Source organism: Bufo bufo, chromosome 5, assembly GCF_905171765.1.
Source record: "Bufo bufo chromosome 5, aBufBuf1.1, whole genome shotgun sequence".
Taxonomy (NCBI): Eukaryota; Metazoa; Chordata; class Amphibia; order Anura; family Bufonidae; genus Bufo; species Bufo bufo.
The window spans coordinates 78080348-78093959 of record NC_053393.1 but is presented as its reverse complement, the minus strand read 5'-3'; the positions used below and the strand labels follow the sequence as shown (position 1 = coordinate 78093959).

The following is a 13612-nucleotide window of genomic DNA, read 5'->3' as shown; positions in this document are numbered from 1 at the left end:
GGATAGGAGGCCTAAATGTGATGGGCTGTGGGAGGCCATACCTCCTCCTGCTAAGTCCCATTCACTTCTCTCATCATTTTTCAAAGTGAAAAGTCACAAATCACACCGCAAATATGGCATGTGCTACAATGTGCAACTTTTATGCTCTATTAATGTGGCATAAAATCAATTATAGATGTGCGCCAGTTCATATTACCAAATGTAAGCCCTGCAGGCACTTCATTACCTGAGTCCTGTTTTCTCTCAATCAATATAGTTACTTAAAGTGAAACTTTGTTTTTCATCACCAACTTTCTTCATACATTTTAAAGCAGCTGCAGCTCTGGTTATCTCATACAGAACTCCAAATTCCATGTAATGACGTAGATTTCAATGATAAACTTCAGGGTGCCTCCTGCTGCCACTGAGGGCAGATGAGGAGCTCACTGCATACTGGTATATGGATAAAGCACATGCAGAATCTGTGTATGATGCCCCTAGTGGTGACTGATGGTGACTGTCATTTCATCATTTAATTATGTTTACACATGAAAATTAGGAACTCTTTCTTTCTTTCTTTTCTTCTTTCGTCTCTCTTTCTTTTCTTCCTTCCTTGATAATACGCCACATTCTGTCTAGAGTGAGTTTGCACAATTTTTCGTGACTTGATAAATCGCATTGATAAATCTGGCGTAAATGTCATTTACATATATAGACACCCCCATTTAAACTCTAGTATTGGTAGAGTGGCGTACTTAAAAAAGTCACACATTTTTTGTGTCACTCATACAATTACAAAAATTGACTTTGGGAAAACTTACGAACCCTAATGATAAATTAGACTCTGTATCAGAATATGTTCACTCTATGAAGATATGAATAACTGACATATTAATAACATATTAAAATACCGTAATTACAGTAAGTGACATATTGTTTAAATCAAGTTCTTATGTTGCACATCTATTAAAGATGACCCTGAAACCTTACAGTTTTTACTCTGAGCCTGATATTAGATTGATACCATTCACCTCCTCCCCCTCCAGGCATAGTGACAGGTCACAGAGCATGCCCACAACACTCCCCCCCCCCCCCCCCCCCTATAAAAAAAAAAAAGGTAATCTCCAGACTACAGTTTCCTATGTTCATGTGGCAGTTGTAAAGCAAATATCAACTTGTATTCACAGAGCAGAGCTGCAACTTTGCTGCACCCATAATAATGTACAGAAAATAGAATAAAAAACGGAAATGATTAATATTTATTAGGATCTGGTTAGTAACAGAAGGTACCCAGGTAATATATTCCCTTTAAAAGCATCTTCCAATATGTCGCACTGACTTATTGGAGGATGACAGTCCTAAACGTGTGAGTTCACCGCTTAAATGTAAGGCACTTTACTTTTTTGTGCTGCACTGTGGTATCTGGTTGTGCTGGGGCAGTACTTTGTGCTGCACTGTGGTATATGGTTCTGCTGGAGCAGTATATTGTTCTGCCCTGTGATATTTGGTTCTGCTGGGGCAGTATATTGTTCTGCCCTGTGATATTTGGTTCTGCTGGGGCAGTACGTTTTGCTGCACTGTGGTATATGGTTCTGCTGGGGCAGTATTTAGTGCTGCACTGCTTTATTTGGTTCTGCTGGGGCAGTATTTTGTGCTGCACTGTGGCATCTGGTGAATTTTGTGCTGCACTGTGATATTTGGTTCTGCTGGGGCAGTACTTTGTGCTGCACTGTGATATTTGGTTCTGCTGGGGCAGTATTTTGTGCTGCACTGTGGCATCTGGTTCTGCTGGGGCAGTATTTTATGCTGCACTGTGATATTTGGTTCTGCTGGTGCAGTACTTTGTGCTGCACTGTGGTATCTGGTTGTGCTGGGGCAGTATTTTATGCTGCACTGTGATATTTGGTTTTGTTGGGGTGCACTGTGGTATTGCTGCCCCCCCCCCCCCCCTCCCCACACTTCTTCTCTCTTGCCTTCTGTCAATTTGGACCCGACTACAACATAGTGCCACTTTTAGTTTTTTTTCCAGGGTCACTTTCAGTTCCCGGTCCACCCCTGGATATGATTAATAGTCGTTCATGTAAATTTGACTCTTGTCAGCCGAGGTTGACAGGAGATGCACTGAGTAACATGTGGCAGATACTGGAGGATGCAGAAGTATGTGCGCTCATCTCCTCTTGTATGGTTTCCATTATGACACAAATATTTCTAATGAATACTGAAGCGGTGACATCAGGGGCGGCCGTCTGTAAGATATCACATCGTAAATTACATTTCTGCAGATATTTCTTGCAGAGTCAGTTGTCACACATCTCATATATTCAGCCCTTTTATTGTCGATCTCAACGAAATTTTTTTTTTTACAATACCATTTGCGGTAAATATTAAACAGGGCGGAATTGGAAAACTGGATGAGAGGCGGTGTCAGGAGCCAGTTGGAGCACCATGGGGTCTGTTTTTGTTTGTTCTGAGCTTGGTACATTGTGTCCCTGTGCGACGTGACGTCCCTGTGCTTTCCTAACTCCTCTCACCACAGCCCGGCGTGCCTCCGCTTTATAGTGGTCTTAAATGGCAATGGCAAGTCTCTGACTCTATAAGCACACCACCGCTTTAAGCAGATGTAATATAGGACGATTACTCAGCTGATCAAAGTGATTGACACACAACAGTGAATGCAACTTTTTAGGATTTTTATTTTTTTTAGGGGTTGGGTTGGAGTTGTCCGATACGGCACCAGCTGCACTTCCTGGGGTCTGAATGTCTTCACTTAGAGGGTCTTATTAGGTTTGACTGGTGATTGTTCCTCCTAGTTCTCAGCAGGAGATTGTTCCTCTGAAGTTTTGATTATAATCGCTTACAATGCTCGGATGATACACTTTTCTTTGTTGTGAAAACGGAAGAAATTACAGCTGGAAATGACGTCCTCCATTACCATTACAATTTTCATTATCAACATATTCTTCTGGATCATAAATGCTTTGGGATGAGATAACGGTGACCCGTACCAGCCTCTTGCATCGATACATTGTGAAGGATACATGGGTGCACATGCTAAGAGACTCAAAACAAGTGTCTACTTATTGAGGGATTTCCAGCCGTCCACAGGAAAGTTCATCCATTATACAGAAATTAGTATGGACCTATTGAAGATGCATCAGATCCTTCCTGAGCAGTCGCAGCGATAATTGTCCGGTGTGATTTTCCACTAAATGTAGACACCTCTTGTAACCATATTCATATTTACATGGGGAATGGCCTTCCGAATAGCCATGACTTGTCAGCAGTCATGCTCCTCACCTGTTATTGTGTATGAAGGGATTATGGTACCAGATGATCCCCGATCTAACATAGTAGGAAATGCTAGTCTGAAGGTTTCAGATTATAATTCACAAAGGATGTGAAAAACTTAAAAGATAACTTGTATAGATATAAAATAATTGTACTAGAAACAATAGTAAAAAATAAAATTGTGGAGAGCTGTTCAATAGGTCATTAAGGCAGGTGGGGTAATCTGAAGGCTTGTACTTTGTACCAACCTCTAATCTTTTGTGGTGGTAGGTCCACACCAGTTCACTGCATTATACTTCAAGATGGATGTGGGAAACTTAAAACATAACTTTTATTTATATAAAATAATGGTACTAGAAAGAAACAATAGTTAAAAATAAAACTGTGGAGAGCTATTCAAAGGGTCATTAAGGCAGGTGGGGTTGTCATAGCATCATACACGGTTCTCTAGTTCGGACAGAGCTCCCTGTAAAGCCCTATGGTAACTCTCTCTCCGGATCCGCAAAATACTGAAAAAGCCATACGGTCGTGTGCAGGAGGCCCAACTCTGGTGCATTCACCACCAGTCTAAGGGTCCATTCACACATCCGTGTGTGTTTTGCGGATCCGCAAAACACGTACAGGGGCAATGTGTGTTCCGCATTTTGCGGAACGCACATTGCCAGCACTAAGAGAATATGACTATTCTTGTCCGCTATTGCGGACAAGAATAGGACATGTTCTATTTATTTCAGGATCGGAATTGGGGACTCGGAAGTGCGGGTCCGCAATTCTGGATCGGAGCCGCACGTCGTGCGGCCCCATAGAAATGTATGGGTCCGCAATTCCGTTCCTCAAAATGCGGAATGGAATTGCGGATATGTGAATGGAGCCTAAATGTAAGTCAGCTTCCTAGCTGTCTTACATTTAGACCATTTTCTATGCCTAAAACAGGCGTAGAAAGTGATGAATGAGCCACCCAAGCCCACTTTTTAGACCTGGTGTGAGCATTGGAAAGTCTGAGATTTCTGCGCCAGAAATACGCCTAATATAGGCTTATTTCTGAACGTAAATGACCCCCTTAGTTCTACAGAATCCAAAATGTTCTAATATCACTTCTGTTAAAGCTGCTCCAGTACGAGTCTGTTTTTCTTTTATTCCTCAAGCTTAGACATGATACAACGAAAATGTAAGACCCATCCTTACCAGGTCATGCACCTAGTTCATTTCTACATGATCAGGGTAGATTTTCAGGCTAGGGTCTCACAAAGCTGGTGCTGTAGTGGTGCCCAGGCCATGGACATAGTCAGGTCCATAAATATTGGGACATCGACACAATTCTAACATTTTTGGCTCTATACACCACCACAATGGATTTGAAATGAAACGAACAAGATGTACTTTAACTGCAGACTGTCAGCTTTAATTTGAGGTTATTTACATCCAAATCAGGTGAACGGTGTAGGAATTACAACAGTTTGCATATGTGCCTCCCACTTGTTAAGGGACCAAAAGTAATGGGACAGAATAATAATCATAAATCAAACTTTCACTTTTTAATACTTGGTTGCAAATCCTTTGCAGTCAATTACAGCCTGAAGTCTGGAATGCATAGACATCACCAGACGCTGGGTTTCATCCCTGGTGATGCTCTGCCAGGCCTCTACTGCAACTGTCTTCAGTTCCTGCTTGTTCTTGGGGCATTTTCCATTCAGTTTTGTCTTCAGCAAGTGAAATGCATGCTCAATCGGATTCAGGTCCGGTGATTGACTTGGCCATTGCATAACATTCCACTTATTTCTCTTAAAAAACTCTTTGGTTGCTTTTGCAGTATGCTTTGGGTCATTGTCCATCTGCACTGTGAAGCGCCGTCCAATGAGTTCTGAAGCATTTGGCTGAATATGAGCAGATAATATTGCCCGAAACACTTCAGAATTCTTCCTGCTGCTTTTGTCAGCAGTCACATCATCAATAAATACAAGAGAACCAGTTCCATTGGCAGCCATTCATGCCCACGCCATGACACTACCACCACCATGCTTCACTGATGAGGTGGTATGCTTAGGATCATGAGCAGTTCCTTTCCTTCTCCATACTCTTCTCTTCCCATCACTCTGGTACAAGTTGATCTTGGTCTCATCTGTCCATAGGATGTTGTTCCAGAACTGTGAAGGCTTTTTTAGATGTCAATTGGCAAACTCTAATCTGGCCTTCCTGTTTTTGAGACTCACCAATGGTTTACATCTTGTGGTGAACCCTCTGTATTCACTCCGGTGAAGTCTTCTCTTGATTGATGACTTTGACACACATACACCTACCTCCGGGAGAGTGTTCTTGATCTGGCCAACTGTTGTGAAGGGTGTTTTCTTCATCAGGGAAAGAATTCTTCGGTCATCCACCACAGTTCTTTTCCATGGTCTTCTGGGTCTTTTGGTGTTGCTGAGCTCACCGATGCGTTCCTTCTTTTAAAGAATGTTCCAAACAGTTGTTTTGGCCACGCCTAATGTTTTTGCTATCTCTCTGATGGGTTTGTTTTGTTTTTTCAGCCTAATGATGGCTTGCTTCACTGATAGTGACAGCTCTTTGGATCTCATCTTGAGAGCTGACAGCAACAGATTCCAAATGCAAATAGCACACTTGAAATGAACTCTGGACCTTTTATCTGCTCATTGTAATGAGGATAATGAGGAAATAACACACACCTGGCCATGGAACAGCTGAGAAGCCAATTGTCCCATTATTTTTGGTTCCTTAACAAGTGGGAGGCACATATGCAAACTGTTGTAATTCCTACACAGTTCACCTGATTTGGATGTAAATACCCTCAAATTAAAGCTGACAGTCTGCAGTTACAGCACATCTTGTTCGTTTCAAATCCATTGTGGTGGTGTATAGAGCCCAAAATTTTAGAATTGTGTTGATGTCCCAATATTTATGGACCTGACTGTACATGTCTGTACAGTTTCCAAATTGAGCCTTTCGGTCCATTTGAATACTTCTCGGACATGCATGTCCTCGTTCTAGGGAACCCTGTAGCTGCTACATGGGACTCTACCCCCTTCCTCTGGATGTTAATAGAAATAATTTTGAAGATGGCGAAGTATCGAAACACAATGGAACACGTTTATTGTCTATAAGTAAGACAGAATAAACATAAACAATCTTAAACTGCGCCAGATGTCTCACAGTGACACTGGAGGATAAATCTGGTGCATCTTTTAACACACATTTAAAGCCTATGTACAATTTCTGAGGCATTTTTTTATTTTTATTTTATGATTGCATGTTACTCATTTTTGGCAAAAAATTTTTTTTTTAATTGGCCTTTATTAAAAAAATATTGAGCTGTTCTGTCACAAAGGGTTAATTACTTTTCTAACTGTTGCGACTGGTACTTTCACTTTGTGCAGGTCATCTGATAACCCTTATCTCTAAACTACTGAGAGGTCATAAGCACTTATTTATACCACATTCTTATCAGTAAGGCTACTTTCACACTCGCGTTTTGGCCTTCCGTTTCTGAGATCCGTCGTGGGCTCTCACAAGCGGTCCAAAACGGATCAGTTTTGCCCTAATGCCTTGTGAATGGTAAAGGATCCGCTCAGAATGCATCAATTTGCCTCCGATCAGTCTCCATTCCGCTCTGGAGGCGGACACCAAAACACTGCCTGCAGCATTTTTCTGTCCGTGATGTGGTGCGGAGCAAGATGGATCCGTCCTGACACATAATGTAAGTCAATGAGGACGGATCCGTTTTCTCTGACACAATAGAAAATGGATCCGTCCCCCATTGACTTTCAATGGTCTTCATGACAGATCTGTCATGGCTATAGAAGACATAATACAACCGGATCCGTTTATGACGGATGCATGCGGTTGTATTATGGTAACGGAAGCGTTTTATTCAGATCCATGACGGATTTGTGTAAAAGTAGCCTAGGATGGGACCTGAGCTATAAAGAGAGATTATGAGGTCAGAGAGCAGAAATAAGGAGCCCATCTGCTCCCCAAATGATGGAAAAGACAGAAAATCCAGAGGCTTCTACTAGAACATCTCAGCTCTGTACAGAAAAAAGGATGTCCTATTTTTAATAAAGACCAATTTAAAAATGATTTTAGCTCAAAATAAGTGCAATGCATTAATAAAAAGGTGTACATAGCCTTTAAGCCATGCCCTATTTTCCTCTAAGCCATTCCTTTTTGTCAGATAAGGCAGAAGATGTATCTTAGGCTACTTTCACATTAGCGTTTTTTGCGGATCCATCATGGATCAGCAAAAACGCTTCCGTTACAATAATACAACCGCATGCATCCGTCATGAACGGATCCGGTTGTATTATGTCTTCTATAGCAATGATGGATCTGTCTTGAACACCATTGAAAGTCACTAAGGGACGGATCTGTTTTCTATTGCGTCTTGCTCCGCACCACATCGCGGACAGAGAAACGCTGCATACAGAGAAACGCTGCATGCTGAGCGGAATGGAGACGGAACGGAGGCAAACTGATGCATTCTGAGCGGATCCTTTTCCATTCAGAATGCATTAGGGCAAAACTAATCCATTTTGGACCGCATTGGAGAGCCCATGACGGATTTCAGAATCGGAAAGCCAAAACGCTAGTGTGAAAGTAGCCTAAACTGTTAATAAATGATAATATATAATAAATTCTTGCACATTTTCAATAATAAATCTGCCTTAATGTGTATTAGAAAGCTGCAGAAATTTTCATTAAAGGCGTTATCCTGTGAATTATGTATAAAATGAAAATGATCCATAATCTATAGGGCTACAGCTAACGATTATTAGAATAATCGATTAGTTGTCGATAATTTCATCGATTAATCAGGAAAAAACACCAAAATGACAAAAAAAAGGGGTTTATATGATTTTACTTGAAAAATTATGTTCAAAGGCCATATTAAAACAAATTGTGAATGGCACTGTTATGGAGGGGTTCTGTGGATGGCACTGTTATTGGGGTTCTGTGGATGGCACTGTTATTGGGGTTCTGTGGATGGCACTTATGGAGGGGATCTGTGGATGGCACTGTTATTGGGGATCTGTGGATGGCACTGTTATGGGGGATCTGTGGATGGCACTGTTATTGGGGATCTGTGGATGGCGCTGTTATGGGGGGATCTGTGGATGACACTGTTATGGGGGATCTGTGGATGGCACTGTTATGGGGAGAGGGATCTATGGATGGCACTGTTATGGGGAGGGGGATCTGTTGATGGCACTGTTATGGGGAGGGGGATCTGTGGATGACAATGTTATGGGGAGGGGGACCTGTGGATGACTATGCTATGGGGGGATCTATGGATTACACTATATAGCATCTTATGCTATATGTGTCATCTACAGATCTCCCCCATAGCAGTGTCATCCACAGATCCCCCTCCCCATAACATTGTCATCCACAGATACCCCTCCCCATAACAGTGCCATACACAGATCCCCTCCATAACAGTGCCATCCACAGATCCCCCTCCCCATAACAGTGCCATCCACAGATCCCCCTCCCCATAACAGTGCCATCCACCACAGATCCCCCTTCCCATAACAGTGCCATCCACCACAGATCCCCCTCCCCATAACAGTGCCATACACAGATCCCCTCCATAACAGTGCCATACACAGATCCCTCTCCCCATAACAGCCCTGGCCCCGCCGCTCACAGCAGTATTCCTTAACCAGCAGTAACTTTTACTTTAAATCACTGCATCTTCTTTTACCTTACAATGAAGCTCCAGTAACAGGCAGAGCGGGCGGCGGCGTAACGTCACTTACACATGTGATGCGCCTGCCCCGCCTACTTTATGAATGAAGCAGGCGCGTCACATGAGTAAGTGATGTTACGCCGCCACCCGCTCTGCCTGTTACTGGAGCTTCATTGTAAGGTAATAAAGATGCGGTGATCTAAAGTTCAAGGACCCGCAGGCATAGCGCCCGACCGCCCGCTCCCGCCCGTATAGCAACGAATCGGCCGATTATTTGATAACGGGATTCATTGACAACGAATCCCGTTATCAAATATTATCGATAACGTTGATTAATCGTTGCAGCCCTAATAATCTAGTACATGACAACCTCGTTCTAACAAAGCTAGAACCAGCCCTGTACCTCACATGGATCACGAGATCTGACCATTCATTGTACCAATTGTTCTGCTAGATTTATTTCAAGCATCTCAGAGGGCGTGTCCATTCCCAGAGGTTGTGTCCTTTCTGCTACAGCTGGTGGCCGTTGCAGGATGGAACTGAGCGTGTGCTTCCGTCTCAGTGAGCAGGACAGAGAAATTAGTAAAAGAGCAACCAGCAGGTGGCGCTGTACAGATAGATTTCATTGACTCAGTATGTATAATACATTTTTAATTACATGCAATTATAAAAGTATTCAGATCCAGGCACTGGTTTGTACAATATTTTTCATGGGACAACCCCTTTAACAAGCTGTACATTAAATGCATTTAATCGCAACAACTTTGAGGCTCGCTTCTGTGTCTCACCGGGAACGTGCTTGAACACTTTATTTTGCTAGTCCTCCAGTTGTGGATCTTTTTTCTTCCAGTACATTGCTGGCCTTGGTGTTTGCTAAACATTCTTAAATAATAGGGGTCATAAATATGTTTTTTTCAAAAATAATAATAAAAAATAAATGACTTCCCTTGTGGAGCGAAGGTAGAGCAAATAATTGCGAAAAAAGTACAAAGCGAGCATAGAGAAACCAAGAGTAGTCAAGGTTACACACGTCAGCGTGGAAAATACCAGCACTCGTCCTTGGGAGGTTATGTTAACAAGTTTCTGCAGTCGGAACCCAACAGAGTTTCCAGTATCCACACTACATGGCAAGTTAGTAGAAAACACAAGTAGGATTTTTTTTCTTTCTTTTAGTTGAAGATCTGTTTTTTATATCTGTCTCGCTCATGTTACTGTTGTTCATCACGGTTGACAACACAACTCGCTTTCTGAATTTGCTTCTTTATGTAGGAAGCCATGCTTCACAATGCAGTTATTGCTCTCTGTAGCTATTGTGGCCCAGACGGTGCCTAACGAGGTTGTTGGCAATGCCCTGCTGTACCTCACTGGCCAGACTTTGCTTCCAAATTCGTTAGTCAGGCAAATATATTCCCAAGTCGAAATACCACGGATGCACACCGGGAACTTTTGAAGTGATCAAAGGGGGACCAAATACACCAGTAAATATGAAGACTGTTTCTTTGAGGTCATAGACAAGAATCCTGACAGACGTTGAAATACTAGTTATACAATAAGTCAATTTATTATACATAGCCATAATCTGAGGCCAACATTTAGTGGTATTTGTCTATGCTGATCAAGGACTTTTTGTTTTCTCCTTATCCCAGTAGACCATTAGAGGTGATACCTCCTCGATGATAAATTTGTATCTGTTTTTCAGGAGGCTTTTCAAATTGGGATCTACTGGGCCAACACAAACACTGTGCACAAGTCTGTTGCCGTACGGTTGGTTCATGACGTGACCTCCCCAAAATGGAAGGATGGAGACAATGGTGAGGTGGTATCTTTGGATGAAGATGGATTTGTTGATGCAAGCATCAAGCTTGGAGCCTTTCCTGGTCATCAAAAGGTGAGAAACTGATGGGGCCAAATCTTTCATTCATGTTAAGGGGGTCAAGACTTCTCCTACAGGTGCAGTTGAATAAACTACGGGCTTAGGAGGGTAGGGGAGTAAGCAAGAAGTAGGGCTGTGGAGTCAGGTTGGTTTTGGGTGAAGTTGGAGAAATAGTCTGACTCCAAGTCTGGCTTAAAAATAAAAATATAACTTGATGGTGATGAAAACATTGAAAAGACTGATGCAACTGTACCATGATTCTACTACAGTAAATTTTTTACTACTAACTTTTATACATGAACCATTTACAGTATGAAGGAGTTTGAGCTGAAGATGGAGTCGTTGCGTTAAAAAATTGATTTGGACATTTAGTTTACCAACTCCACGGCCCTGCCAGAAGGGGATTCAAGGACTGAGAGCGAATCTGTCTATCTAATCCCATGCATTGTTACATCATATGCCAGGAATCAGTAGGGGCTGCATGCCCTGGGGGTATTAAAGGGTTTTCCCTAAACATTGTGAAAGCTTGTAAGAAACAGAGGTTTCCCTATCATAGAAATTTATGATATATCATTGGATTAAATGGTCTATCGAGAGGGGGAAAAAATTGTGATAGGTGGCCTTAAAGTGGGATGAAAAAAATTAAGTAAGCCATATTCACCAATCCCCTACTGCTGCTCTTCCAATGGTTGCTGAGTCTTTGCTGGTTTTGACTTCTGGTCCCATCTTGGTACACAGGAAATGTCTAGAGATGTATGTTCTGGCAAACACTGGACACAGTTGTGACCTACTTCAGAAGTGGTTGGCTGAGCAAACATCTCCAGGCACTTCCTGCATGTCAAGAAGGGAGCATAAATTGGAGAGCAGTGGGAAACCCAGTAAGTCTCAGAATGGGAGCAGAGGGGAATCAGTGAGCATGTGTAATTTAAGGTCATTCACTACAGATTTTTTCACCTTGGACAACCCCTCCATACCCTCACCAATCATTAGAATGTTGGACCTGAAGTCCCTTTGGTGTTTCTCCTAAAATGCAATGCTTCCGGCTGACAATATACAACATAGATTAATTCCCTTGAACACACTGGGTCGGGTTATAATTTTCTCTAGAATATTACAGACAGTCCTCTAGAGCAGGGGTCTTCAAACTCTGGCAGTCCAGCTATGGTGAAACCGACTCCCAACGTGCTCCATTCACTTCTATAAGTGTTCTGAGAGCAGCCAAGCAAGGGAGCATGGTTGGGGTCGTAGTTTTACCAAAGCTGGAGTTTCAGAGGTAGTTGATGCCTGCTGTAGAGCAAAGTAGAAAGTAGACTTGAGGAACTCTGAAGACATGAAATGTTTCTGAGGTTTAGTAAAAAAAAAAATAATGTAGGAAGTAGGAAAGATGAGTATTCTTACAAGAATGAGAATGTTCTAGGATGAAAGGTGTACATGTTAGGAGAGGAAGTGAACATTGCTGTCAGAACTGTGTAGATGTGACTGGTCGTCCTCTCAGCCTCACTGGTGGAGTGAATGGGCCCTTTGTATAATGGGAAATGAAATATAAAATACCAGTAAATCTAATATCAGAGGCCGACTCTCACATTTCTTTTATGAAGGATTTATTCTGCATTAAAGCTAATGATCTTTACAATTATAATGGAGCCCAGAACTCAGTCAGGTCCTATTTTTCACTTCACCTTTCCAGCATTGCCCCATCTTATATTTTTTTTCCATTTTTATTTTGTTATTGGTAGTATTTTTTTATGTTTCGGACGACTGGGGCCATTCTCCAACATTCCTGAGACATGGAACAACTTTGTAACTAAATGGTGCATGCTACGCTGGTTTTATATTTCTTTTTGCAGGACACAATACACCCAAAACATAATTCCAAATTACCCAGCTCCTTTCAAGTTTAAAAAATCTAATTAGTCTCGTAAATTAATAACGTACCTATATCTTCGAATTGGCACGGAGGGAAACATAATTTGGTGACTACAGAAAACGATTTGACTTTATAGCCCAAATTAAATATCATTATGGTTTATAGAACAATTACAGGCAGTTTTTATGTTACAGTGACCAGAGATGTATGTTCGGAGAGCGTGCCAGTGTCAGGCCTGTGCCGTAAAGCTAGTTTTATTTTAGAGTTTCTGGTTTTATGTAAGAGCCTCAGTTACACAGATGCGTGGACTAATTGTTCCAAATGTATGTAGAATTTCCCAGTTTATGGCACTTACTTTGGCAATAGTTGTTCTTCACATTCAATGTAAGATTCTGATAGATAGAGTCCAGTTCACACTGCTGTATATTGAATAACTACCATTGATGCCCTTCTAGGTCGGAGTGACAACTGTACCCTAGACAGCTGCCTACACTGATAACCCTTTGCCCCAGTCCTGATCTGTATGATACTTCAGAGCTGTATTTACAATTCTGCTGGCTGAAGCAGTCACCAGCCTTGTCAATGCAATAGTTTCTATCAGAACCATACTGCAATGGGGCAGTTTGTGCAGTGCCTGGTGTAAAGACATGGGGCCAGATTTATCATTACTCTGACAGCTCACTCCACTTTCACATGTGGCTAAAGTCAGTTTTAGCCAAGTCAGATTTATGATCGGCCCTTTAAGACTGTAATAAATGTGGTTTGACGGTAGCAGTTTATCCGTCAGTAAGCAGCTTTACAAAAGTCGCACATCTTTATGAAAAAGTCGCACGTTTTTATGAAAAAGTCGCATGTTCTATTAAAAAGTCTCATAAGATAAGCATGGTCCTTGCTGGAGTGAAAT

General features: G+C 41.9%; 1 protein-coding gene across 4 annotated transcripts in view; it reads left to right on the top strand.

Annotated features, from left to right (window-relative positions):
• Nucleotides 1-13612, top strand: part of VPS13B (vacuolar protein sorting 13 homolog B) — a 1020896-nt gene that overhangs the window by 952876 nt on the left and 54408 nt on the right. For all 4 annotated transcript variants that reach the window (XM_040432419.1, XM_040432415.1, XM_040432418.1 and 1 more), the window contains exon 50: nt 10668-10856. In XM_040432419.1, coding sequence (XP_040288353.1) covers nt 10668-10856 — 189 coding nt within the window. The remainder of the gene's footprint in view (nt 1-10667; nt 10857-13612) is intronic.